Source organism: Haliotis rubra, unplaced genomic scaffold, assembly GCF_003918875.1.
Source record: "Haliotis rubra isolate DU_JTF1 unplaced genomic scaffold, ASM391887v1 Scf606, whole genome shotgun sequence".
In the NCBI taxonomy this organism is placed as follows: Eukaryota; Metazoa; Mollusca; class Gastropoda; order Lepetellida; family Haliotidae; genus Haliotis; species Haliotis rubra.
Genome location: NW_025767309.1, coordinates 129,368 through 154,441, shown reverse-complemented (window position 1 = coordinate 154,441; position 25,074 = coordinate 129,368). Strand labels below are relative to the sequence as shown.

The following is a 25,074-nucleotide window of genomic DNA, read 5'->3' as shown; positions in this document are numbered from 1 at the left end:
ATCATCAACTGGTTCACGTCAGCATTCAACTTCATTGTTCATTAGGCATGTGTATCCTGTGCACGACGAGATAGTGGCTGTTCCGTTTCTGCGGTTTCACCCCGCCGCAACAGATAACAACTTTTGCGTTTTCAATGATGATAGTTTCTTAAACAACAATTTTGGTGGAGTTCGGAAAATTTTCAAATATAAGAAAGCTGTTGGGTATTAGTAAATGATAGACATGTGTACTATTTATATTTATGTGGCAATTGTGTACAATGATAAAATTTGCAATTCATCGGTCCTTTTCTGACTCAAACGGACTGTACCTCATACTCCGTGTTCTCTGTGTCATCAACATTCTATCTCCTTTCCTTTGAGAGGCACAAGAAGTCGTGAACAAGAAGGAAACCCAAGTTCTATGGATAGACAACTTCTTTATTGAAATGAATGTGACGTTTCGGTGTAGGTACTAACATCATTATGAAGGAAGTGACAAGTAAAGTTAGTACCTACACCGAAACGTCACATTCATTTCAATAAAGAAGCTGACTATCCATAGAACTTGGTTTACAACATTGTATCTGTATTGTGACAGCTGTTTATCAACAAGAGTGGACCAGGCACACCATCTCATGAACCATGCTCAATGCCATACACCAGATGAACATTTGATCTGTTTCAATAAATACTGACTGTCCAAAACTATGTTTCACTTAACAAAATAATGCTGAAATACCTATAGTCCCACTTGTGCACCATTTTGTACTGAGACATAGAGACTGACTTGTTTCTAAGGTATCTATAATTCCTTTTTTTTAATCCAATGCCTATTTATTATGGTTTTTTTAGACAGTGATTTCAAATTAATCTAAACTAAGAGCCCTTGGCAGGCGAATTTGTATTTTAAATATTATATTATTTTACAAACTTTAAATTTCTTAAAGTATCTATTTTCATATATTCAGCTGCATTTTCATACATTCAGAGTCATTTAACATTGCATTCAAGCCAAAAACGTAAACTAAGCATTAGTGCCCCTTCATGTTTTGGTCCTGTAACCAGTGACATATGATCACGACAAATATATTAACAATATCAACATGAACTGGGGTACGTTAATCGTAGACTTGGACATGATAATATAAATATATATCGAGCAAGTCTTGATAAAGCACAGTCAAGGTAGTTGCATGTCCTGCTTACCTTCTGCATGAACTTGCTGACGGCAGCACGATGTGACTCAATGTCCTCCTTCGCCTTCATGCGGTCCTCCTCCCTCTGTTTCTTCTCGTACTCCTACAGGACGCAAGGAGGACATCAGTAGCGAGATGATAACAGTTATCACCTGAGACATTTAACTACACTGTACATAGTGAAACTGGAGGTCAATGAAGACAGTGAGTGAGTGAGTGAATGAGTGAGTTTAGTTTTATGCTGCACTCAGCAATATCCCAGCTATATGGAGGCGGTCTGTAAATAATCGAGTCTGGAGCAGACAATCCAGTGATCAACAATATGAGCATCGATCTACACAATTGGCAATGAAGACAGGGTATGGACTTCTACTTATTATGTTATCATTCAAAGCAATGATTCATTACAGATGCAAGTCTTTCATAAAGCAAATGGAATCCATAAGAAAGGAAAGAAGACAACCCTATTGTCATTTATGCAAAGATTAAAAATAAACTGCATCTATTGCAACTTGAATCACTTCTGTAAATCTTGCAACACATAGCAATGAAAAAAATAGTTCTAATTCCTTTACTGAGGTAGAGGACCAAGGTTGCATTTTAACTCTTAGCTGCTAAAATCAGCTGGTCGAGAGTTTGAATCCCTGTAACCTTCAATATAATTCCCGTTCTGACAGAACTATGTGGTGCATCACCCAGGAGGTAAGTGTCTACACCCTGACACATTGGGAGCTCCTGAGGATGACAGTAGGTAGAGATACAGTGATACAACTATGCCCCTACAGTGGCAAACAACACCCAACAACAACTCACCCTTCCAGCAGAGATGTCAACCATTGTTCACAAACACTAAATCATTCCATGGAAATGTTACTGCACGTCTAAGATCCTTACATCTAGAGCTGAATGCGTGTCTTGTTACTCACAGTGAAAGCATCTCTGGGAATCTCTCTCTCATAGACAGGCACCAACTTGTAGTTGCGGAACTCCTGAACCTCACTGTCTCGGTACTGTAGGAGGCGGAACCGCTTGTTGCCATCCATGTCCTCGTCCGACGTCAGGTCAAACTCCTCCTGGAGCTGCTCCAGGCGGAAGAAGTCTCGCATCTGCAGGTCGCCATGGTCAGCGGTTCTGTTGTCATGGAGCAAGGAAGATTACTGATCTGAGAGATAGCGATGTTGTAGCAGTTTGTAATGATTCACTGCAGTTAGACCATGAATGCCTAAGTTCAGACATCTGCTTTAATTTTCTTTGACCATGGATATCACTTTTCTCATCCATCTGATATAGTTTGCCTGATTCAGAATCTAGATTGATTGTTTGTTGTTTAATGCCACACTCAGCAATATTCCAGCTACATGGCGGCAGTCTGTAAATAATCAAGTCTGGACAAGACAATCCAGTGGTCAACAGCATGAGCATCGGTGTACACAATTGGGATACGATGACATGTGTCAACCAAGTCAGTGAGTCTGGCAACAAGCATGGGTTACAGAAGACCAGTTCTAGCCAGGATATTCACAGGTTCTGAATCTAGAAAACTTGGGAATGGTTTGAACTTTCCCAATGAATTTGTTATACGTAATTATACTTTAATGAAGAAATATTGTGCATTATAATGATACACATTCTCTCTAACCCATTTCTTGAAATTCATCCATTCAGTAAAATTTATACAAACCTGTAGAGGTTATGAATTCTTTGAAGAAAGTCCTCCTTGGGGTACATATAAGCATTTAAATGCCCATTTAAATTCCCACGACAGTTGTAACTATATTTTGTAATAAAATATTTACAAAACAAAAAACTCGTTTTTGTCTTGTGAGACCACCCATACAGGGCCCCCCACCGGACCCCCTACAGCCAAGAGCAGGTAACTCTAGCCATCAACCTCGCACCTCACTTTTCATCCATTCAGTAAAATTCAAACATTTCTGCTGATAATCAATAAGGCAAAAACAAAAACAAAAACACAAAATCTCAGCAAATTTAACATCTCTCAAAATATAAAATCTATGGGTCTTCTTAGCTCACCCCAAGCAGGTAGACTAGGTCAGCGTTGGCTGGATCATTGGGGTCAAGTCGAGACTGCTCAAACCATTTGGCCAGTTTCTCCATGTTGACCACGCCAGTAGCACCAATGGCTGACACAGGGTCCATCTGTTTCATTGCACTGGAACACCAGGGTTCACTGTGTCAGTAATGCTAACTTCAACACAGCTTGCATCAGGAGTATCACAGATTATTACCAATGGGATGGTTCTCTCAAACCATGGACTGAGGTGAATCTGGGTTTGCAGAAATGTTTAAGTGAGCTGATCTTTATCCTGTTTGCAGCACAAACCTAGGAAAACTAAATTTGAGTGCAAGTATATTTCTAAGGCCAAAAACTTTAATTACAGAAGTGTATATCTGTTAGTTGTTGTTTAATGCCACACTCAGCAATATTCTACCAGTATGATGTCAGACTGTAAATTGATGCCTTACCACTATATGAGCATAGTTCCAGAGAGTGAGAGTGAAAGTGAGAGAGTGAGAATGAGTGAGAGAGTGAGAGAGAGGAAAGTGAGAGAGAGTGAGTGAGAGAGAGAGAGAGTGAGAGAAAGAGAGTGAGAATGAGAGAAAGAGAGTGAGAGAGAGAGAGAGAGAGGAAAGAGAGAGAGAGAGAGAGTGTGAGAGAGAGAGAGAGAGAGAGAGAGAGAGAGAGAGAGAGAGAGAGAGAGAGAGAGAGAGAGAGAGAGAGAGAGAGAGAGAGAGAGAGAGAGAGAGAGAGAGAGAGAGAGAGAGAGAGAGAGAGAGAGAGAGAGAGAGAGAAAAGACCCTAGTGATTAGTTTGAAGGGTCCTTGCAGGCATGAAGAGGGTCCTGTGAAGTTAGGGTTTAGAGAACTGAATATTTTGATAATGTCTTATGAGCCTGGAATGAATCATTGATCATGTGAACTGATGGGTGAAATGATGCACGTAACTGCTCCGAAAGAAACTACTAAACACTTAGCAAAGTCATAAATGTTTTGTCCGTACAGTCAATAATTAGACTAAATAATATTGTGTATCCCTGAGGACCAGTGAATTGTTTTCTGCATCCATTTTCTACATTTGAGCATACTGGATGCACATTTGCGAGTTGCGTAAAGCCCTGCCATGCTGAACAAGCATTGTAGCAATGCACCACCCCCAGGTTGTGAGTTTCATCAATGTTTGACCTAGGTTTCTTTTCGCCAGGAGTTCATTCAAGCAGACAGGTCCACACACACCACACCTCTTGTCAAAATAGAATATGAACATCATGTTTGTCCTTTAAAGCAGTTTTGAAAAAAAAGACAAAGCCTTGACTTGTATTATTTTACACCTGAGTGTGTCAGCTAAATGCCCAGTCAGAAAGTTCAGTGAAAGTAGAAAATTTGGGAAAATGGATCCAGAGCTGACAAATTGCCTTACAACACGCAAAAGATACTTACTTGAATATGTTGTTGGTCGAGAGGTTGGAAGACGGTGGAATTAGTGGTACTCCAGTATCATCCACAGCCCACGCTACAGAGGAGTTGAGTATTCCTGTCGTCATCAGCGTGATCAGGTTGTCCCCGGACGCCACAAAGCTGAACGGCACAGCTGGAGAGAACAACAAATGGTTTAACATGTTTGCAGAATCAATGTGTCCACAGATGCCTCAGAGAAAAAACAACAAGCTGACAAATGCCGAAATACCTGCCTGCCCGACCGCCCGTGACGGGTTATTTTCAACACGGACTGCCAGATTCTCAAATTCACCTGACTGACGGTCGAGTTAAAATTTACATATGTATATGACGATATTTTGTGGGCAGGTAAGTTTTGGCCAGGGCTGGCAAGTTTTACATCTAACCAGTCCTATGGTCTGGCTGAAACTTTTGGGAGTTTCATACCCTGCCAATGCCAGTTTTTAAAGTGACAACTCAATGATATACGAGTCAAAGTTTAACATGGATATCCCACTCAACACAGCCTACAGATACCTACACAGGCACTGCCCCTGTTTATGCCTGTGCACTCACCATTGCCTACACCCTGATGGCCATAGTGGACACTCTGGTCGGAACTGAACTTCATCTCCATCTGTGTACTCACCACTGCCTACACCCTCATGACTATAATGGACCCTCTGGTCGGAACTGAACTCAATCTCCTCCAACTGGACGTTTTGTGATGTGACAGAGGCTTCTGGGATAGCGCAGTACAACTCCGCTAACATCGTGCTGCTCAAGCCCTGACTTTCAAATATCTAGGAAGAGGGAACATTTTTCATCTGTAATTTCAATACACACCATGAATATAGACATCAATTTACTCAAGGTTTTATTAGCATTTGATTTTCAATTATAAGTCAGAATAAATTTCTTTAATACACAAGGCAGCATTTCTTATGCAAAACCAAGCCAGGACCTGAATATGTTCTGGAATCAGTACAGGTGACAAACATTGAGTATAAGGTACATATTTCAGCCCACAAACCCAATGAATTGACACGAATTCAGTTAATAGGGACCTGCTGTGCCCTAAGAATCACCGTTTGATGAACAAACATTATGTGATGGAAACCAGTAAGTTGTGGGCTAATTGAAACCTGCTCTAACCCAGAATTCCAGCTGAGGAGTGATCAAGTCATTACCTGAAACTTGACACTCTCTGGCCACTGTACAATCTTCAGATTATAGATCTGACCAAAGTTGACACGGAAGTCTTGTGAGAGTGGCCTGGATTGTAAATGAAATATATAGTAACATATAAACTTTAATGGAGGGATCATGAGACCATAACAAGTTGGGAAAATTTCAATTGAAAAGTCAATCACAATGACGTCACGAGTCCACAAGCGGGACAGGGGTCAAACGACCATGTCACAAGCTCAATAACGGGTATGTCCACCATCGGCATTGAGAATAGCAGTGCATCGACGACGCATAGAGCCTATCAAACATGCAAGGAAGGCTTGTGGGATGTCACGTCAGATTCTCTCAAGTTCTGTTGCAAGGTCAAGGACGTTATCTGGCGGATGAGGAAGACGGCGTTGACGTCGATCCATCTCGTCCCAAGCATGCTCTATCGGGGAGAGATCCGGTGAATTTGCAGGCCAAGGCAGTAAGTCAACGTTGTGGTGTTGCAAGAAAGCCATAGCAACCCTTGCCGTATGAGGGCGGGCATTGTCCTGTTGGAATGTTAACCCAGGGCCATGACATTCAAGAAAAGGAATTGCCACAGGTCGAAGAATCTGATCCCTGTAGCCCACACCAGTTAAGTTGCCCTTAACAATCACCAAAGGAGTTCTTTGGCGTGCTGTTATTCCACCCCAAATCATCACGGAACCACCACCAAAGCGATTCCTCTCCAAGACACAGGCCTGTGCATAACGTTCTCCCACGCGTCTATAGGCAAGTTGACGTCCATCACTATTGGAAATGTTAAACCTGTAAAAACAACATTTCTCCACCAAAACAAGGGTCTGCGGACATGATTTCGGCACCACATTCGGCGAGCTTGTCGATGACGTTGTGTTAGGATAGGCCGTATGGCGGGACGTCGTGGTCTGATCGCGTGATGACGTAAACGTTGTCGACCTGTGTTGGGGTGGATACGGCGAAGTCCTGGGATGGTTCGGGCAGTCATCACTGCAGTCTGAAACCTGTGGCGAAGATGGGTCACCCTTATCCATCTGTCCTGTCTTGGCGTTGTTACACGTGGACGTCCAGAACGTGGCCGGTCGATGACGTCGTTTGTGTTCTGGTAGCGTCTCACCAGTGCAGAAATGGTGTTCCGGTGGCAGTGGAAATGTGCAGCCACTTGTCGTTGAGACATTCCACCACAGACCATCCTAATGGCCTCATGACGTTGTGCAGACGTTAGCCTTGGCATGCTATGCGTTTCAATAGCCGTTTAATTTTTTTAACGATCGCAAGGGCAGGGGTTGAGCTTTCCAAAGTGACAGTATTGTGTGGCATTCATTTGCTCTGTTTCTCTTTCCCGGAATGCACGTGCAACAACGTATTGCACGTCTCAAGGACGAACCCACTGATGTCACGGAACATGGCACGTGCATGCATGTTGGATACATGTCACTCATCTCTGAGTTTAAATCCTTATGTGTCTACACAGGTTTGATAAATTTAGATTTTAAATTTTTGTATGCACAGTTTCTTTATGTGCCTAGTATATAGAGTTTTATGTGGCTTTTAACAAAATTCCAGCAATATCATGGCAAGAGACACCAGAAATGGCTTCACACATTGTACCTGTGTTGGGAATCAAACCCTGGCCCTCGACGTAATGAGTGAACGCTTTAACTACAAGACTAACCTACCACCCCGTGTACAATAAAGACATGGAAGCATGAGATTAAATATAACAGTGGTACAGGTAAATCAAACATCTCACAAAAGTAGAACATGCTTTTGTGTAAACTAATAATCAGATTTCTTAGCTGTAATCAGAAACAAAAAAGTTTCATCACCTGATGAATCAAAATAGTTCTGAGTGGACAAACATTGAGAGAATATGAACAGTAACCTTCATGTAGTTGAGATCAGGGAGGACAGTTATTACCTATTGCCTGTCCTGGACACTTCCTTGTGGTTGAACAACACCTTGACAAACACCTTGATCCTGGATATCTCATCACGACGCTGCTTTTCACCACTAAAAAGTAAAGTATTTAAGCAGGGGGACGTGAAATTGTTGGTCACGCAGAGGTGGAGTGAAATGAGGTTTAATGACATGTTCTATTATCATTACTATACTTACTTTTCCAACTTGTGAGAGAGTGTTAAGGATTTTTGGACTGAAATAACTGATGTAATCAACTAACTGATTACTTTTCCACCTCGTGAGAGAGTGTTAAGGATTATTCGACTGAAATAATTTATGTTATCAAGTAACTGATCACCAAGTACAACCATTTCTCTAGCAGTTTATAGTTTGGCATGAAATGCATGTGGACCCGTTTTTTTGTAAATATCTCTTCATCCAATGACCCAATCGATCTCAAACTGTGCAAGTGGATGTTTTGTCAGACAACCTAATCACATTGTAAATCACCGATTTTATGCATTTGTATTAAAGAATCTGTCTATGTAACTGTCAACACAATAAACAGCAGACCGTAGAATGCTTGCAGAGGGAGGGAACCAATGACCTGTAACAGCGGCAGTGTTGGGTCATAAAGGTAAATGCACGTGCAGTTCATGATAGTTACCTGTGCACTGCAAAGTGATAGACCTTTTGGATCATTCACAGTGACTACTTCTAGCTGTCATCATGAAAGCTTATTCAGATGATACTAAACGTTTAATTAAAAATGTGTTAAATATTTTTTAAAAAGAGAGCAAACGTAGCAAACCGACTTATAAGGTGTCGGATTACATGAAACGTACAAATTTTGCTCTGCGCATGAAAAAGAGCATCGTGCTAAAAATTTTGAAAAATAAACCAACAACCAATAAACAAAACCTTGTGCGAAAAGGTAGGCATCCACAGTTAGATTCTTTTGACATCAGGGTCACCAGAGATGTCATTCGCCGCTATTTGCTAGAAATGAACACCTCTTCATACCTGTCCAATGCATAGCTGACCTACATTGATGAACGTTGACCTTTATGACCCAACACTGTCGCTGTTACAGGTCATTGGCTCCCTCCCTCTGCAAGCATTCTGCGTTCTGCTGTTTATTTTGTTGACAGTTACATAGACAGATTCTTTAATACAAAAAGTACTTACTACTACTGAATTAGTACAATGTACAAAGTTATACAATATGATATTTGAGAATGAACACAACACATGACAAAGGATAGGCTCATTTTCAGTAGTCTAGGCTACATAAAGAACATTTGATATCATGGTTTTGAAATTCCTAGCAATAGACAAGTTACAATCAGTTCTAATCTTTAGATCCAAACTTGAGTATAAGAATATACATAAGACCCATCCTTGACACAAAATCGTTACTGCTGATTGGTTGGTGACAGCACATTTACCTGGGGCAGGAGTTTGATGGGGTAACGCTTGCTGTGTTTGTAAGTTCCCGGGAACAGCTTGGGCTCTCCTGTAGAGAAATAAAGTACAGTTCATTAAGACTGACTGACTGAGTTTAGTTTTTACGCTGCTTTTAGCAATATTCCACCAATATCACGGCGGGGGACACCAGAAATGGGCTTAACACATTGTGCCCATGTGGGGAATCGAACCCGGGTCTTCGGCGTGACGAGCCAACGCTTTAACCAATAGGCTACACCACCGCCCCTAGTTCATTAAGAAAGTAACACAGCATGGCACCTTAATGTGTTAAGACAGCACAACGTTGAGCAAAAGAATGGTGCATAATAAATTGATTGCAACATGGTGACATGTGATTGGCTAGGGCTACTGTCACACAACATTGTGACAATGAGTGAGTGAGTTTAGTTTTACGCCATACTCAGCAATATTCCAGGCATATGGCGATGGTCTGTAAATAATCGAGTCTGGACCAGACAATCCAAGGATCAACATCATGAGCATCGTCTTATGATAATGTACTGAAGCAATGTTGCTGTAATGCTGTTGACTGTTTCACAACTGTTGGTTACAGACACCCTGTCAGAAAGTGGGCTTACACAACAAAATGTTCGCTATTCAATGGTGCAGTCAGCACTATTCCAGTGATATAATAGAAACCAGTAAATAATGGACCTTGCACCAGATATTCCAGTGATTGACAACGTGAGCACCAATGCATGCTGTATAGGTACGATGAGACTCAAGCAACCAAATTACCAATCCTTAACATCTGATCGATTTGGGCACCTCTTACAACCATCACAGGTTCAAAACCCATGGGGTAAGAAAAATACTAATCATACATAGTTTAGGGTAAAAAAATAAAACCCATCAGTTCTGCTCTCACCACAAACATGGGATACTGATCCTCTTACCTGGCCGTCTCCTGTTCTGCATGGCCTTGACTCTGATTGCCTCTTTGATGGCTTGTTCTTCAAACTTCTCAGGCATCTCAGGCTTTGGCAGCTCTTCCGCATCAATAATCTCCTGGGCAGCTTTCAGAGACTCCTACAAACAAACCCACTTAGATGACACCATTTGCATCATCAAAAGCTCCTGTCACAGTACTTGTCCATAATAGGAATATATTCCATCTATGTGAAGCATCAATGCTCGAACTCGCTTCTTCTACACGACAAGAGGTCCAGAATGTAGCCTACCTTCCAACCCTGATATTTACTTGTATGCTGAGCTCTAGGACTGATATAACATTGAAGGACATAAATGCCCTACCTCCGTCTGCTCCTCTGTGCCTGAAGCGCTGCCACTCTGTCGAGATGCCTTTGATGCTTTTGATGCTCACGGCCTTTCTTAATTTTTTTCTCGGCCTCTCTCTGTTGAAACATGGACAATCATTGCACTAAATATACAAGTATTAACACTCAATGTCTTATTACACACAATCAAAGGAAGGCAAAGGTTAGAGCACTGTTGACGCCAGAAAGGTAACTAAGTTCTAATCTACACAATCTATCACCTCAGATACGGGAGCCAACATTTCTATAAAGGACTGACAACACTGAAACATCTCACAAATACAAGCTGATACTGAGGAAATATCAGATACCAAACACACTTGTGACTTGTGGACAACTGAAGAAAGCTAACTATGTTCTTACCTAATAACTCAGCAATGCTACCTTTGAAATGTTTGTTTTTCAAGCATTTCCATCAAAAGCAAAATATCTCTGTAAACTGAATGTAAGAAAGTTTATAAAACGTTTGAATTTACTAGTATATCATTTCACATCAAGGTTGTTTAGCAGACATTTATTTTCTGCGGAAATAATTTGATTCTGACAAACCTTGTCAGCCTGCTGTTTCTCCCACAGCAGGTTCTGTTCCCGGAAGATCGCCATCTTGCGATTGTATTCCTCCTCATGTTCCTCCCGTGCCTCCTCCAGCTCCTCCTCCATCTCCAGCTTCCACACTTCCTGATCCCGCACTTTATCCATCTCCTCTCTATAACACATGCTAACACTATAATGACTGGTCCCATGCACTTTATCCTGCTCCTCTCTATAACACATGCTAACACTGTAATGACTGGTCCCACACTTTATCCTGCTCCTCTCTATAACACATGCTAACACTGTAATGACTGGTCCTGCACTTTATCCTGCTCCTCTCTATAACACATGCTAACACTGTAATGACTGGTCCCGTCACTTTATCCTGCTCCTCTCTATAACACATGCTAACACTGTAATGACTGTAATGACTGTCCCGCACTTTATCCTGCTCCTCTCTATAACACATGCTAACTCTACAATGACTGGTCCAGCACTTTATCCTGCTCCCTCTATAACACATGCTAACTGCACTTTATCCTGCTCCCTCTATAACACATGCTAACACTGTAATGACTGGTCCCGCACTTTATCCTGCTCCTCTCTATAACACATGCTAACACTGTAATGACTGGTCCCGCACTTTATCCTGCTCCTCTCTATAACACATGCTAACACTGTAATGACTGGTCCCGTGACTTTATCCTGCTCCTCTATAACACATGCTAACACTGTAATGACTGGTCCGCACTTTATCCTGCTCCTCTCTATAACACATGCTAACACTCTACAATGACTGGTCCCAACACTTTATCCTGCTCCTCTCTATAACACATGCTAACACTGTAATGACTGGTCCCTGCACTTTATCCTGCTCCTCTCTATAACACATGCTAACACTGTAATGCACTTTATCCTGCTCCTCTCTATAACACATGCTAACACTGTAATGACTGGTCCCGCACTTTATCCTGCTCCTCTCTATAACACATGCTAACACTGTAATGACTGGTCCCACACTTTATCCTGCTCCTCTCTATAACACATGCTAACACTGAATAATGACTGGTAATGACTCTATAACACATGCTAACACTTAATGACTCCTGCACTTTATCCTGCTCCTCTCTATAACACATGCTAACACTGTAATGACTGGTCTATAACACATGCTAACACTTTATCCTGCTCCTCTCTATAACACATGCTAACACTGTAATGACTGGTCATGCTAACCCTGACTTTATCCTCCTCTCTATAACACATGCTAACACTAACACTATGACTGGTCCATGACTTTATCCTGCTCCTCTCTATAACACATGCTAACACTGTAATGACTGGTCACTTTATCCTGCTCCTCTCTATAACACATGCTAACACTGTAATGACTGGTCCTATGCACTTTATCCTGCTCCTCTCTCTATAACACATGCTAACACTGTAATGACTGGTCCCGCTAACACTTTATCCTGCTCCTCTCTATAACACATGCTAACACTGTAATGACTGGTCCTGCACTTTATCCTGCTCCTCTCTATAACACATGCTAACACTGTAATGACTGGTTTATCCTGCTCCTCTCTATAACACATGCTAACACTGTAATGACTGGTCCCGGTGAATTTTATCCTGCTCCTCTCTATAACACACTTTACTGGTCCTGCTCCCTCTCTATAACACATGCTAACACTGTAATGACTGGTCCCGCACTTTATCCTGCTCCTCTCTATAACACATGCTAACACTGTAATGACTGGTCCCGACACTTTATCCTGCTCCTCTCTATAACACATGCTAACACTGTAATGACTGGTCCCGCACTTTATCCTGCTCCTCTCTATAACACATGCTAACACTACAATGACTGGTCCCACACTTTATCCTGCTCCTCTCTATAACACATGCTAACTCTACAATGACTGGTCCCACACTTTATCCTGCTCCTCTCTATAACACATGCTAACTCTACAATAACTGGTCACGCACTTTATCTTGCTCCTCTCTATAACACATAATGACTCTACAGGGACTGGTAACTTTCTTTTTCCATGTCCTCTATAACACAAGCTAACAGTACTAACAATACAAGGACTGGTCCCACACTTTATCCTGCTCCTCTCTATATAAACCTGAAGTTTGCTTCTCACTATATATTAAGCATCTCTTGTTTTCCAGGAATAACCGCATTTGAGGTTTTTGTTTACAAGTGTAAGACCTCTTCCCAGGTTTTACTATTTGTAAGTAAGACCTCTTCCCAGGTTTTACTGTTTGTAAGTAAAACCTCTTCCCAGGTTTTACTGTTTGTAAGTAAGACCTCTTCCCAGGTTTTACTGTTTGTAATTATTTTTTCCTAACTCTAGATGAACATCAACATTCAAGTGATATATGAGTGTTTGAAATCAATTGAAAAATATCGTCCAAGAGCAATTTCAAAGTGCAAATGTTTTCTCAATCAAGATTGAACCTCATCTTTCAGATTATTGAGTGGACGCTCTACCTCACGGCCACCGAGCCGATGAAGACGTTGGGGTTGAATTATCTATTTATAGTTACTGTCTCTCTTGAGATTTTACTTGCACTTCAGTTATTGTTATGTAGCTTCATTAAATGATCATCTACATTATAATTATATGTCAGGGAAAACACTTCCCCTCGGTTTTGGTAGAGAATGTAAAACCTTGGGAGGAGGGAAATCCCGAGGGGCTTTAGCATTCTCTACCAAAAACGAGGGTAAGTGTTTTCTCCTATACATAATACATGCTAAAACTACAGGGACTGGTCGCTCGCTTTATGATTCTCCTCTCTATAAGAAGGGGCAACATTTCAGGGCCTGTCCTATACTATCTCACACAATCTCCTCGCTATAACACTGGTTAACATTACAGGACTGGTCCCACACTTTATCCATTTCTTCTCTATAACACAATGTAATGAGGTACTAGTCCCAAATTTCTCTATTACCCCTCAATGACACACTCATCATTAAAGGGTCTGATCAGTACTTTCTTAGGTTGCTGTCCACAACACAATTAAAATGTGTCTATCAGTGTTTCCGTTCTCCGGTATATACCTGAAAATCACCGGTAAATTTTGTTGGGGACCGGTAAATTGAAACCCAGCCGGACACTGTGTCCGGTAAATAATCATGTATTAAAATAAAAACATCATGGGTAAGCGAAATGACAGTCTTGGCTGTGCTTTCATGGTCGCAAAAATTATTATGTTTCGGAAATACCCAGACTAAAAATAACTTTAAAGTGAGTACTTACAGTATGGCAATAGGATACGACCGGCAAATTTCATTCATGACCGGTAAAATTTTAGGTCGCCTGACACAGTGTTCGATAAATAATTAAGTCAGCGGAAACACTGGTCTATTCAAGAAGATGATCAGAGTTGGTAATGACAAGGCATGCTGCTAAAATATCTATTCAATTTAAATAATAAAATGACAAGAGTATGTAAAAATAACTTCCCCTTTTCCATTCTCAGTCTTGTATCTTTACCAAGAGAACACTCAGAATTTGCATATATAATACACTGACCAGCCATGGATATGCCTTTGCCTGCATTCTTCCTCTCACCTGCGGACCTGTAGTTTGACGGTGGTGGAGGTGAACTTCTGGAACTCCCTCTGTTTCTTCACCTCCTTCCAGGTATTGATGATATTCTTCAGAAGCTGTCGGTCTGCAAGCTCCTCGCGATCCCGCATCACGCGGGTCTGTCTGAAATTTCGGAAAGTGACAATGTTATAGGACAGGCGAGCTAGCTTGTAATGATTACTCTTGTGAATAATTTCTTCCAATCTTACTATGACTCAGATATTTGAATTTTAAAAGGAAGATAGCTAAAAATATAATTCCATACTCATTGGAAAATGTCTTTAGCTATTTATTACCTCAGTCCCTTGATTTCACACTTAATGAGGGTTCACAGTACTTCATTGAAACTAACCTTATTTCATACTTGTAATCGACAAGTCTTCTCTCGTAGTTCGCTCTGTCTGGTACACTCATCTCCCCCTGTAAGCCACAAGAACTCAAATAATAATTTGATACTAGACAACCAGTATCTGAAGAAGAAATAACCTTTGTCCAGGTTAAGTGAACCTCATTGCTGCTGCTCATACTATCAACCACTGGGTTTTGACTTGTCAGGATTTGAAAATTTACAGTGATAATGCTCTAATAGTTATTATACTTGACTTGTGAATAATAATGTTCAATATTTAATATGGATCAAACATCAGTTTGACTTGATTACTTGAAGGAGTAATATAGCTGTTACATCAAATAAAATGGGGGGTTCAAGGTTATTGTACTTGACCCGTGTCTAGTCTGGGTTAGAATATTTATCTTCAGTAACCCATGCTTGTCGTAAGGGGTGACTAACAGGATCGGGTGGTCAGGCTCGCTGACTTGGTTGACACATGTCATCGGTTCCCAATTGCGCAGATCGATTCTCATGCTGTTGATCACTGGATTGTCTGGTCCAGACTCGATTATTTACAGACCGCCATCATATAGCTGGAATATTGCTGAGTGTGGCGTAAAACTAAACTTACTCACTATTGTACTTATTAAGTGATGAGCATACATGGGTTGGTGATGCTGCTTGGTACTAGACCAAATTGACGAATCTGACTCGGTCAAGTATGGCGGAATAATAATAAACAGTAATTTATCCTGTAGAGAAAGAGTCATGTCTTGTTGTTCAAGAGCAAGACAATATGTCAATCCATTACAATTGCTTGGCTTTATAGTGTGAGCCTTTGGATACCATGCTGAAGCATGAATACCCATCTCTGGCACAGTATATTGACTCCAAGCTGACCAGTTCTGGTTTTATCCCAGAGGCAGGGAAACAACAAGTACCACCTTTGAAAATCTATTCATGTGCATCCAGATGTATAACCACCAACTTTCTGCTGTCCAAGTAGACTCTCACTCCACCTGTTAATTAAGCTGTGAGTCATTGAACATCATCTTAATATAAAGTTTAAAATACAGAGTATGAATAATAAAATACAGAATGCCTAGGAATGCATCAGGATTCATGTCATACAAACCTTGTGTGACAAGATATGATCCTTCAGATGAAGGGCAGAGTTCTTCAGAGCTCTCAGCTGAAAGTACACGTAAAGACCTGGTTATATTTAGTGTTGTACCAAGAGAGTGAGTGAGTGAGTGAGAGTGAGTGAGCGGGTGGGTTTGGGTGAGTGAGTGGGAGGGAAGGAGGGAGTTGGCTTTCAACTTGCTACGGAGATAGATGTGTATAAAAATGGAAGGAGTTTTAGAATAATCACGCACAATTACAACACAATGCTGATCATAAATGGTTTTATATGAATACTTTTCAGTCTATTCTCTTGTTACAGTTATGATGTAGGTTACCTTGTTAAAAGTGGCTAATTAAAAGCAAAAATACTGACAAAGGTCAGCGTTGGTCATGCAGCCCCAGGGAAAATGACTCCATTAATGACCACTAATGAATAATGCAATAAATCTGATCATATAATATACTAACAGTATTCAAGGAATATAATACATACTCATTCCTCATAGACTCTCTCTCTCTCTCTCTCTCTCTCTCTTGCTCAAGTATACAACCTGATGGATACAAAGTCTACGAAATGCACATTTGAATTAACAAATGATTAAGCCGAACCTTCTCAATGAGGAATTCCGTGATATTTTTTTTCTTTCTGATGAGGTACTGTCGGTAGAGCTCTGTCAGGCGTTGTGAGAGGACATGTTCCCTGCTGAACAAATGATGATGTGTGAAGGTGATGGAGTTGATGTCGACGTCCAGCTGGTACCGCCCTGAGCCGTCAATAGCTCCATCGATGTAGCGGCAGTCAAACTCTCGCATGATTGCCTGTATGGAATACTTCAAATGTTAGTCAAGAGAAATTGTCAGATCGTTGAAAAAGAATGATATTCACTTCACTGTGTCCTTAGTAGGGGAGGTGAAATTGGGTTTAACATCGTGCTTGAGAATATTTCGCTCATATGACGACGTGCATGCGTGTGTATGTGGATGCGCGGCTGCTGGTACTAGCCCAGACGTAAGCTGGTTTTATAGTGCTAGCCCACTGAGATACCACGCCGCAGTGAAGCATGAATACCCCACTCAGACACATATGCTGACTCCGAGCCGATCAGTCCTTGTTGTACCCATTAATACCGAGCGCCAGGCAGGGACCAACAAGTACCATATTTTAACGTCTTTTGGTATGACACGGTCGGGGATCGAACATGTGACCTTCCGCTCTCCGAGCGGACGCTCTAACCACTACACCACGGAGGCGGTCTGTGTCCTTAGTAAGTGAATGATAGTAAGCACATTTTCAAATTTTCACGCAAGGTAAGCTTCACCCAAGACTTGCAGCAACTTGGTACTTTGTATCATGCTTGAACACAAACCCTCACATAAACGGGCAAAAAAATAATGCCCAGTTTGAATGCTCCCTATTCTGAGATTGATATCTGAATTGGAATACATACTGATCCATTTTTCCAAGTATTAATGTGTGGACTTTGAGAATGCCTTCTGTGGTCTCAGTTCTTGTGATATATATGCAGCAGTATACAGTCAGACCTCGTTAATACGAACACTTTGGTTTTAAAAAAACCCCGTTCGGATAGTGAAACGTTCGTACTGCTGAAACCACAGTATATGCACCGAGTTACTTCCCCTTGATATCTTTCCTTACTATCGAGACTCTGAGGTCATAGATGAAGCCTATGTTTATGAAGGAAATTATAAGCTTGTAAAACGTTATTGCTACTACATCCCATACTCCATTTAAAAGATCTAATCCTAAAATTATTTTTGAATGAAAATGCAAGCTTCACTGAACCCTTGCCGAGAGTATTTTCACAGTTGTAAGAAGCGATTTTATTGGATAAACATTGGTTTCTAATGACGCTTTTTCGCTACAGTCTGCTATAAGGGTCGTGATTGGTCAAACTCAGACATGTGACCTAAGGCAGCCAATCATATTATGGCAATGGATTCCGTCCTCGTAAACGAAAACTATTTTGAACATTTTAAGCAAGAAATTGCTACCTATACGTAAATTATGGAACTTATTGGACGTATCGTGCTAGGTTATGACCTGTGACAAAAATGCTTAATGTATATATTTTGTTGATTTTATTCATTAGTTTATTCAATTTATTTAATGAATTCCTTGAAACATCGTTACTTTGCTCTTTGACAATGTTATTGTGGACCCGCTGCCGAAGCATGTGTCCAAAGTCGTTGTTTTCAATAACATTGCGAACAATAGTTTATAATTTTAATTCGTGTTGAAACGGTACCGAGCATATATTTCTGGATTGAAGTCTTTCCCAAAACAGCGTGGTCGTCGAAATTTCCCTATCACTTATGATAAAGGGATCAAAGGGATGAGTCGCTAAGTCGCTAAACAAACAACGTGTCACTTTGGGTGAACCAGTCAGCAGCGCGGTTAACTTCAATCGTTCGGATTAACGCAGCTGTTTACAACCTTATTAGTCCAATCTGTTCCGACTGACAAGCGTTCGGAGGCAGAAACTGAATCATCGGACTAACGAGGTGTCAATTATATACAATATATAGGGAGATGATTTGGTGCCCAGTGTGTAGCGTTCGGAAGTCGGTGGATTCGGATTAACAAGTACCGGATTACCGCGGCCTGACTGTAATTATGTTTTTAGATACAAACAGTGCCAAGTGACCTCTTGTTTCAAATTACACAAGCAGTTGTCACTAAAGTGACATAATCCCCAACCGCAAATTACCAAATCAAACTTAAAAAGTAATGAAAGTGAAGGTTGTAGTTTAAGATGAAGTTAAATGTCAACAAAAACATGACCAGGACACCTTTATGCTAAATTAACTGTGAAGGTCCGGGTTGATCTTCAGTAACCCATGTTTGTCGTAAGAGGTGACTTACGGGATCAGGTGGTCAGGCTCGCTGACTTGGTTGACACATGTCATCTGTTCCCAATTGCGTAGATCGATGCTAATGCTGTTAATCACTGGATGGTCTGGTCCAGACTCGATTATTTACAGACCGTCGCCATATAGCTGGAATATTGCTAAATGCTGCGTAAAACTAAACTCACTCAGACACAAATATTTTCAAAACTCACTTTGACCTTGACATGAATGTCATGGTGTATGAAAAAAGCAAAAAATAGTAATAGAGAAACTGCTTATCAAAAAACATTCAAGATAAGTCTTGAAAGTCTATGAAGAAAATCCAGTGAACCGTTCTTGAGATATCTTCACCTTAAGAATTAGGTGAAGGTCACCAAAATCGACTGGGCCCTGCCCAGATGAAGCTTGGTGTCAAATATGAAGAAAATCCAGTGAATGGTTCTTGAAGTATCTCGCTGACAAGCTTAACATGCAGGTTAACATGCTGAAATCTTCAAAGTGTCGCTGTTACCTTGATAATTATGTGAAGGTCACCAAAATCGACTGGGCCCTGGGCCTTCCCTAGATGAAGCTTGGTGTCAAATGTGAAGAAAATCCAGTGAACGGTTCTTGAGAGAAATTTTTAGAGTAAAATTAATATTTTTATACTTATCCTGACTCATGCTTATTTGCTTGTCTTCTTCTTCTGGCGAACCTAGTGGAACACTTGTATCTCCCAATTGAAGTTCCCTTCAATAAAGAATCACTCATTAGTACTCACCACGAGTTACCTCCCTTCTGTAAGCGCGGGAACGAGGGCGCCACCCAAGCCCATGTGCCTCACTCTCTCCTTTTTTGCTTTGAGCCCAACACTTTCTTTTTCCCGAGAAATCCAAAGTGTTAAGTGGGGAGGACGGGAGGGCTTACCTCATGAGTCAGGATAAGTATAAAAATATTAATTTTACTCTAAAAATTTCATATTTTTTCTTATCCTGACTCATGCTTATTTGCTTGTAGAATCCTATGGATTAGGAGGTGGGATTATATATACTTTGGATTTTACTAATTAGTGATTTGAAGTGATATGATTGTAATAACCCTATGGGAACTTCATGAAGGCACTGAACTGAATTCCTGCTGTTAATATAACAGCTGCCTTTAAAGAAGGTTATTACAATTTACTGCATATAATAAAAGTATATAGAACATTAATTAAGCTAAGGCCATTAATGTGATAGTATAAACTGTTGATAGTTTATAATGAATACTTTTATAAGAACCAAAGTAGTAAGCTTACAATATGTATATATATAAGCTATAACAGAATTGTGCTTAAGGTATAAAGATAACTTAAGCTGTATAATAGTAACCAACTACTGATAGTTTGTTAACTTATACATGTTATGAAATGAACATATGACTGAGCTTAAGGAAGAACTTAAGCTGAACATATATATAATAGTAGAAACTTCGTAAGAGTTGTAGGTATATATATATTATGATATAAATCATAGTACTGAGCTTAAGATAATATTTTAACTTAAGCAAAATATATATAGATAGCATGTAGCTATTAGTACTGTTATCAGATAAGTATAAAATCAACAAGATAGACTTATCTTCTCCGTGGAACTGTCAACTGTTGGCGAGGACCATGGGACCGAAATGGTGGATACCTGAGACATCCTTGGTGGTGATATCTCTCAGATAGTGGTTGGCAAACACCATATCGGATCTCCAAAACATCCCTCCATGATGGTATTCAATGAGCAATTTCCATGTAAAGCCAAAGTTGAAGCTAGTGCTCTAATTTCGTGAGGATTAGTAGCACTTGGAGGGTCCAGTCCAGCTGCCTTGTAGGCTCTTAGTATGACAGTTCTGATCCAAATAGAAATGGTAGTCTTGTGACACTTCTGTCTGTGGTGGTAGATATAGGGATAAACAATCTTTTGAATTTCCCTCTACTTTGCTTGGATCTTTGGAGATATATTTTCAGTGCATTACAGGGCAAAGTGATAAGTCCATCGTATCCTGCGGTCCAAGTATGGATGAGAGAGCTGGGACATGGAACAACCTGTCTGGTTGACCTGGTAGTTGATTTTTAAGCTATAAAATCCCAGCGAAGTCCCAGATGGCGATGTTATGAATATCATCAAATCGTGTTCTCTCGTAATCCAAAGCGTGAATTTCAGACATCCTGGCGGCAGTGGCTAGCTAGCAGGAATAAGGTTTTGTGGGTCAATGATTCATATGGCCTTGAATAACAATGGCTCGTAAGCCTCACTTGTGAGGTGTTGAAGTACCACATTTAGATCCCAGGCTGGCTTGAAACTTCCGTTTCTGGTCTTCCAATCGAAAGGCACGTAACAAAGGCGAGTAACTCCGGTGTTTTGGTCAATTTGGCGCCCGTTCTCATTGTTATGACTGAACTTATGGCTGCAAGATAAGTGGACAGTGTAGATCCTTTTAGATTCTTAGTTTGGCGTAGGAAACATAAGAAATCTGCCACTTGAGGATGTGTAGCAAATCTGGCTGAAAATCCTTTCTTAGCAGCATAATTGACAAATCTGAGCCATTTGTCATCGTATAAGTTCTACGAGTAGAGTTACGTAGTGCAAAGCGTGACCGCCTTCGCGCTCTGGTGGAATAACCTCTCTTATTCAAACATGCCTTGATACAATCCACGCGTGAAGTCGGAATGCTTCTGGTGTTTTGTGCACTTGTTTGGTGTGCGGATGTATCAGTAGATTGGGCGTAGTGGGAGCTGAAGTACTGGTTTTCCGATTCCTAGTATGAGGTCTGGAAACCCCGTTCTCGCTGGCCAGTAAAGGCGAGACCAAAATCAGATCGAGGCTCTTCGTTTGACTGATTTTTAGCAAGACTTGTGGGATTGCGCAGGAGGCGGGGAAAGCGTCGCGTTTAGTCCCTCCATGATATGCTTAGTCGTCCGTTGCCCAAGCTAGCGGATCTGGCACTGGCGTCTGAAGGTTGTCAGTTGATTGTTGAATCGGGTGGCAAATAGGTCTATCAGAGGAGATCCTATTTCCATGATTATCTGATTGAATATCTCTGTGTGGAGCATCCATTCTGTCGGCGACGGTTGGTGCGGCGAGAAAGCGTCTGCTAACACATTCTTTGCTCCTGGAATGTGGCAGGCTTTGTCGTATGTTTAGACTGTCGACTAAATCGAACAGTTTGAAACATCGAGTGAGAAGATTCAGTGATCTTGTTGACCCTTGTTTGTTCACATAAAAGCGCCACTGTTGAGTTGTCTGTGTGAATCATTAACTGGCGTTCTGTAATAGGTTGCTCCAGTGACCTATGGCGTTTATGACTGCTTGCATCTCTAGCAGATTTATGTGACATAAGCTCTCTTGAATGCTCCATAGGCCTGACGCTGTCCTGCCGGTAAGGTGGGCTCCCCAACCTTTTAGTGACGCGTCCACGTAGAGATGTGTTTTCGATTCCGGCTCTACTAAGGAGACGCCTGCGCAAACATTCAATCTCTTGGTCCACCAGAGTAGATGTGGTTTGATGTAATCTGGTAGACTGAACGGTAGAGGGTCCTCGAGATGGGCATTGATGAGGACTTGTAATGGACGTAATTGAAGCCTGCCTCTGAGTGTCAAGTCTTGAGCTGATGTGAGTAGTCCCAGTAGCCTCTGCCACTGACGTAGTGGTAACGGAGAGAGTAGGGCTTGGGGGATCAGTTGTTGTATCTTGATCCATCTGTCCTCCGGGACTACCATACGATTCTGCGCTGTAAGGAATCGTATACCTAGAAACTGCAGATCCTGCGTGGGCTCTAGGTCCGACTTGAGTAGATTTACTAACCAGCCTAACTGCGTTAGTAGCTTGATTGTAAAGTTCAGCTGTAGTCTGAGACGCTGTGGATCTGGATCCACCTGTATACCGTCGTCTAGGTAAAATGCATTCCATGAGCCTTGGCGATGTAGGTATGAGACAATAGGCTTGGTTACTCTTGTGAATATCCATGGGGCGAAGTGATTCGAAGGAAGTACTTTCCATTGGTAGTGTATGCCGTCTAGCATAAATCTCAGATATTTCCTTGAACTGGGATGAATCGGAATGTGTAGGTATCGTCCTGCAGATCTATACTTACCATGTAATCTAGTGGGCCGAATTAGATGGCGGAGTTGAGGTAAATGTATCATCTTGAAAAGCTGGTGGTTTGCATAGAAATTCTCTGTTGAATGTGCTCATGTTGTAAATGAGGCGATACTTCTCTTTGGAATTCTTTTTCGGCACTTAGGAAAACTGGGGAGTAGAAACCTGGTATGATGTTTTGCTGATCGAGAACTTCTAAGGCCTGTTTGTTTAGTAGAGACTGAACTGTTTCTCTTAACATCGGAAGTTGTGCCAGATGAGCGTTGAACCCTGGTGGGTTGACTGTTAGCGGTGGCTTGGCCTTGAGTTGTAGGCGATATCCGTACTGAAGGATGTTGGATACATCACGGATCTTGAAGTATTCCCCAGTTTTCCCAGTGTAGTTGTAGGCGTCCACCCACTTGAGAAGGTTGTACTGGGGCGACTGGGGTGGAAGACTCCAGTCGTTCGAACCTGACTTTCATCGTTTAAATCCACGGGCACCTCTGGATGATCTGCCTCTAGCTGATCCTCCTCTGAACTTGTTATGCAGGCGACGAAAGGAATCCTTGGGATTATTAGCGGCCGCTAATTTCTTATCCGTGCTCTCTGTAGCCCTGAAAACTTGGACTTGCCGAGTACCTCTGTGCTGATTGTTTAAAGACGTGCGCTAATGTATCCATAGATTTAATCATGAGTACTTCTCTAGAATCTTTTGATACTTCCTTGGAGACCTTGTTAATGTTGCCACCAAACAGTAAGGGTGAAGACCATGGAGCTGTGTATAGGGGCTCTGTGAATTGTTTATTCCAAGAGCAGGAGGCTAGTAATCCTTGCCGACGTGTCATGGTAGTAGTTTCAGTAAGTGCTGAAAGATGGTCTGTAAGGAATTGTTGATCTTTTTTCTGCATAAGTAGAGCTGAATAGATCATCCTGTCTTCCTCATCCGTGGAGTTCTTGAACTTGGTGATGAGAGTTTCGTTAACAGTCCTAGATCTGTTGAGTCCAAAGAACATCCTTCTGGAAATGGTATCTAACTGGGCCATCTTGCGATCGTCTACCCTATAACTTCTGGACTTGGAATCACTGATAAGTTTAAAGTTTTCATCAATCTCCTGAGTCTTGAAAAAGGGCTCCATATTATGTCCATAAAAACTCTTGGCATTGAAGAATGGTAAATGGGTAAGTTGAGTTTTAGCAGATTTGGAGTAGGCTGTATCCAGTTTAGCAGGGCGGCTGCGATAGGATCCATAGGAGGCGCGGTGATATGATCTACATCATCATCTAACATCAGGTAAGTTTGGGCTGTATCCTCGTTCTTAGAGGAGAGGCCAGTTGTAGTCGTTTACCATCCAATACCTTATCTCAGCCTCTGAGAAAATGATACCATCGTCCTCCTCTGGCGTATGGTGTATGTATGTCGGAGTCCTCGATCTGTAAGAAGATCTATGTGAGGACTGAGGAGAACGGACTGACGAGTGGCTAGTGTATGTAGACCTTGGAAGACATCCTTCCAGCGGAGATTGTGGGCCGTGAGCGGTGATGGCCGCCCAGGCGCTCTGGACTTCTCGAGCGTTGAGGGGCTCTGCTTGATCGTCTTCTAGGCGATGTAGAACCACTTAGCCTTGGCGTCCCTCACAGCGAATGTCTGGGAGTCAGTGTCGATCCGACATATGGCGCTTGCTTCAGCGGGCGCCCGCCGTGCATGACAAGGTGCGTGCTCGTGGCGCTCCTCATGAAGCCTCTTGCAAAAGGTGAGGCTCTGGCTCCTTCCGCGAGGCTGGCCTGGGATACCTTATGCAAAGAGCTCACTCGGGCAGGGTTGCCCTTCGCGGAGGCGCGTCTATGGGCTCAGAGGCCCTACGCGAAGCCAAGGCGGGCTCTGAGGCCCTGTATGACTTAATATGGGGTGGGCTCTGAGGCCCGTGGCTCTGAGGCCTCTGTAAGCCGTAGCAGTCTTCCATCACCCTCATTATGTGGTTGATCAAGTCGTCTGAAGCGGTCTGCGTTGATGAGGGATGTC

The 25,074-nt window shown here is 41.8% G+C and overlaps 1 protein-coding gene across 1 annotated transcript in view; it reads right to left on the bottom strand.

Moving 5' to 3' along the window:
* The window catches only part of LOC124255687 (coiled-coil and C2 domain-containing protein 2A-like), a 57,903-nt gene that overhangs the window by 13,442 nt on the left and 19,387 nt on the right, over window positions 1-25,074 (bottom strand). The window contains 18 exon segments of the mRNA XM_046689577.1: window positions 1,189-1,281; window positions 2,105-2,284; window positions 3,213-3,351; window positions 4,638-4,788; window positions 5,284-5,437; window positions 5,825-5,909; window positions 7,753-7,845; window positions 9,183-9,229; window positions 9,231-9,250; window positions 10,119-10,251; window positions 10,404-10,443; window positions 10,477-10,577; window positions 11,049-11,205; window positions 14,621-14,761; window positions 14,991-15,058; window positions 16,105-16,161; window positions 16,704-16,913; window positions 24,691-24,836. Of these exon segments, the coding sequence (XP_046545533.1) occupies window positions 1,189-1,281; window positions 2,105-2,284; window positions 3,213-3,351; window positions 4,638-4,788; window positions 5,284-5,437; window positions 5,825-5,909; window positions 7,753-7,845; window positions 9,183-9,229; window positions 9,231-9,250; window positions 10,119-10,251; window positions 10,404-10,443; window positions 10,477-10,577; window positions 11,049-11,205; window positions 14,621-14,761; window positions 14,991-15,058; window positions 16,105-16,161; window positions 16,704-16,913; window positions 24,691-24,836 (2,015 nt within the window).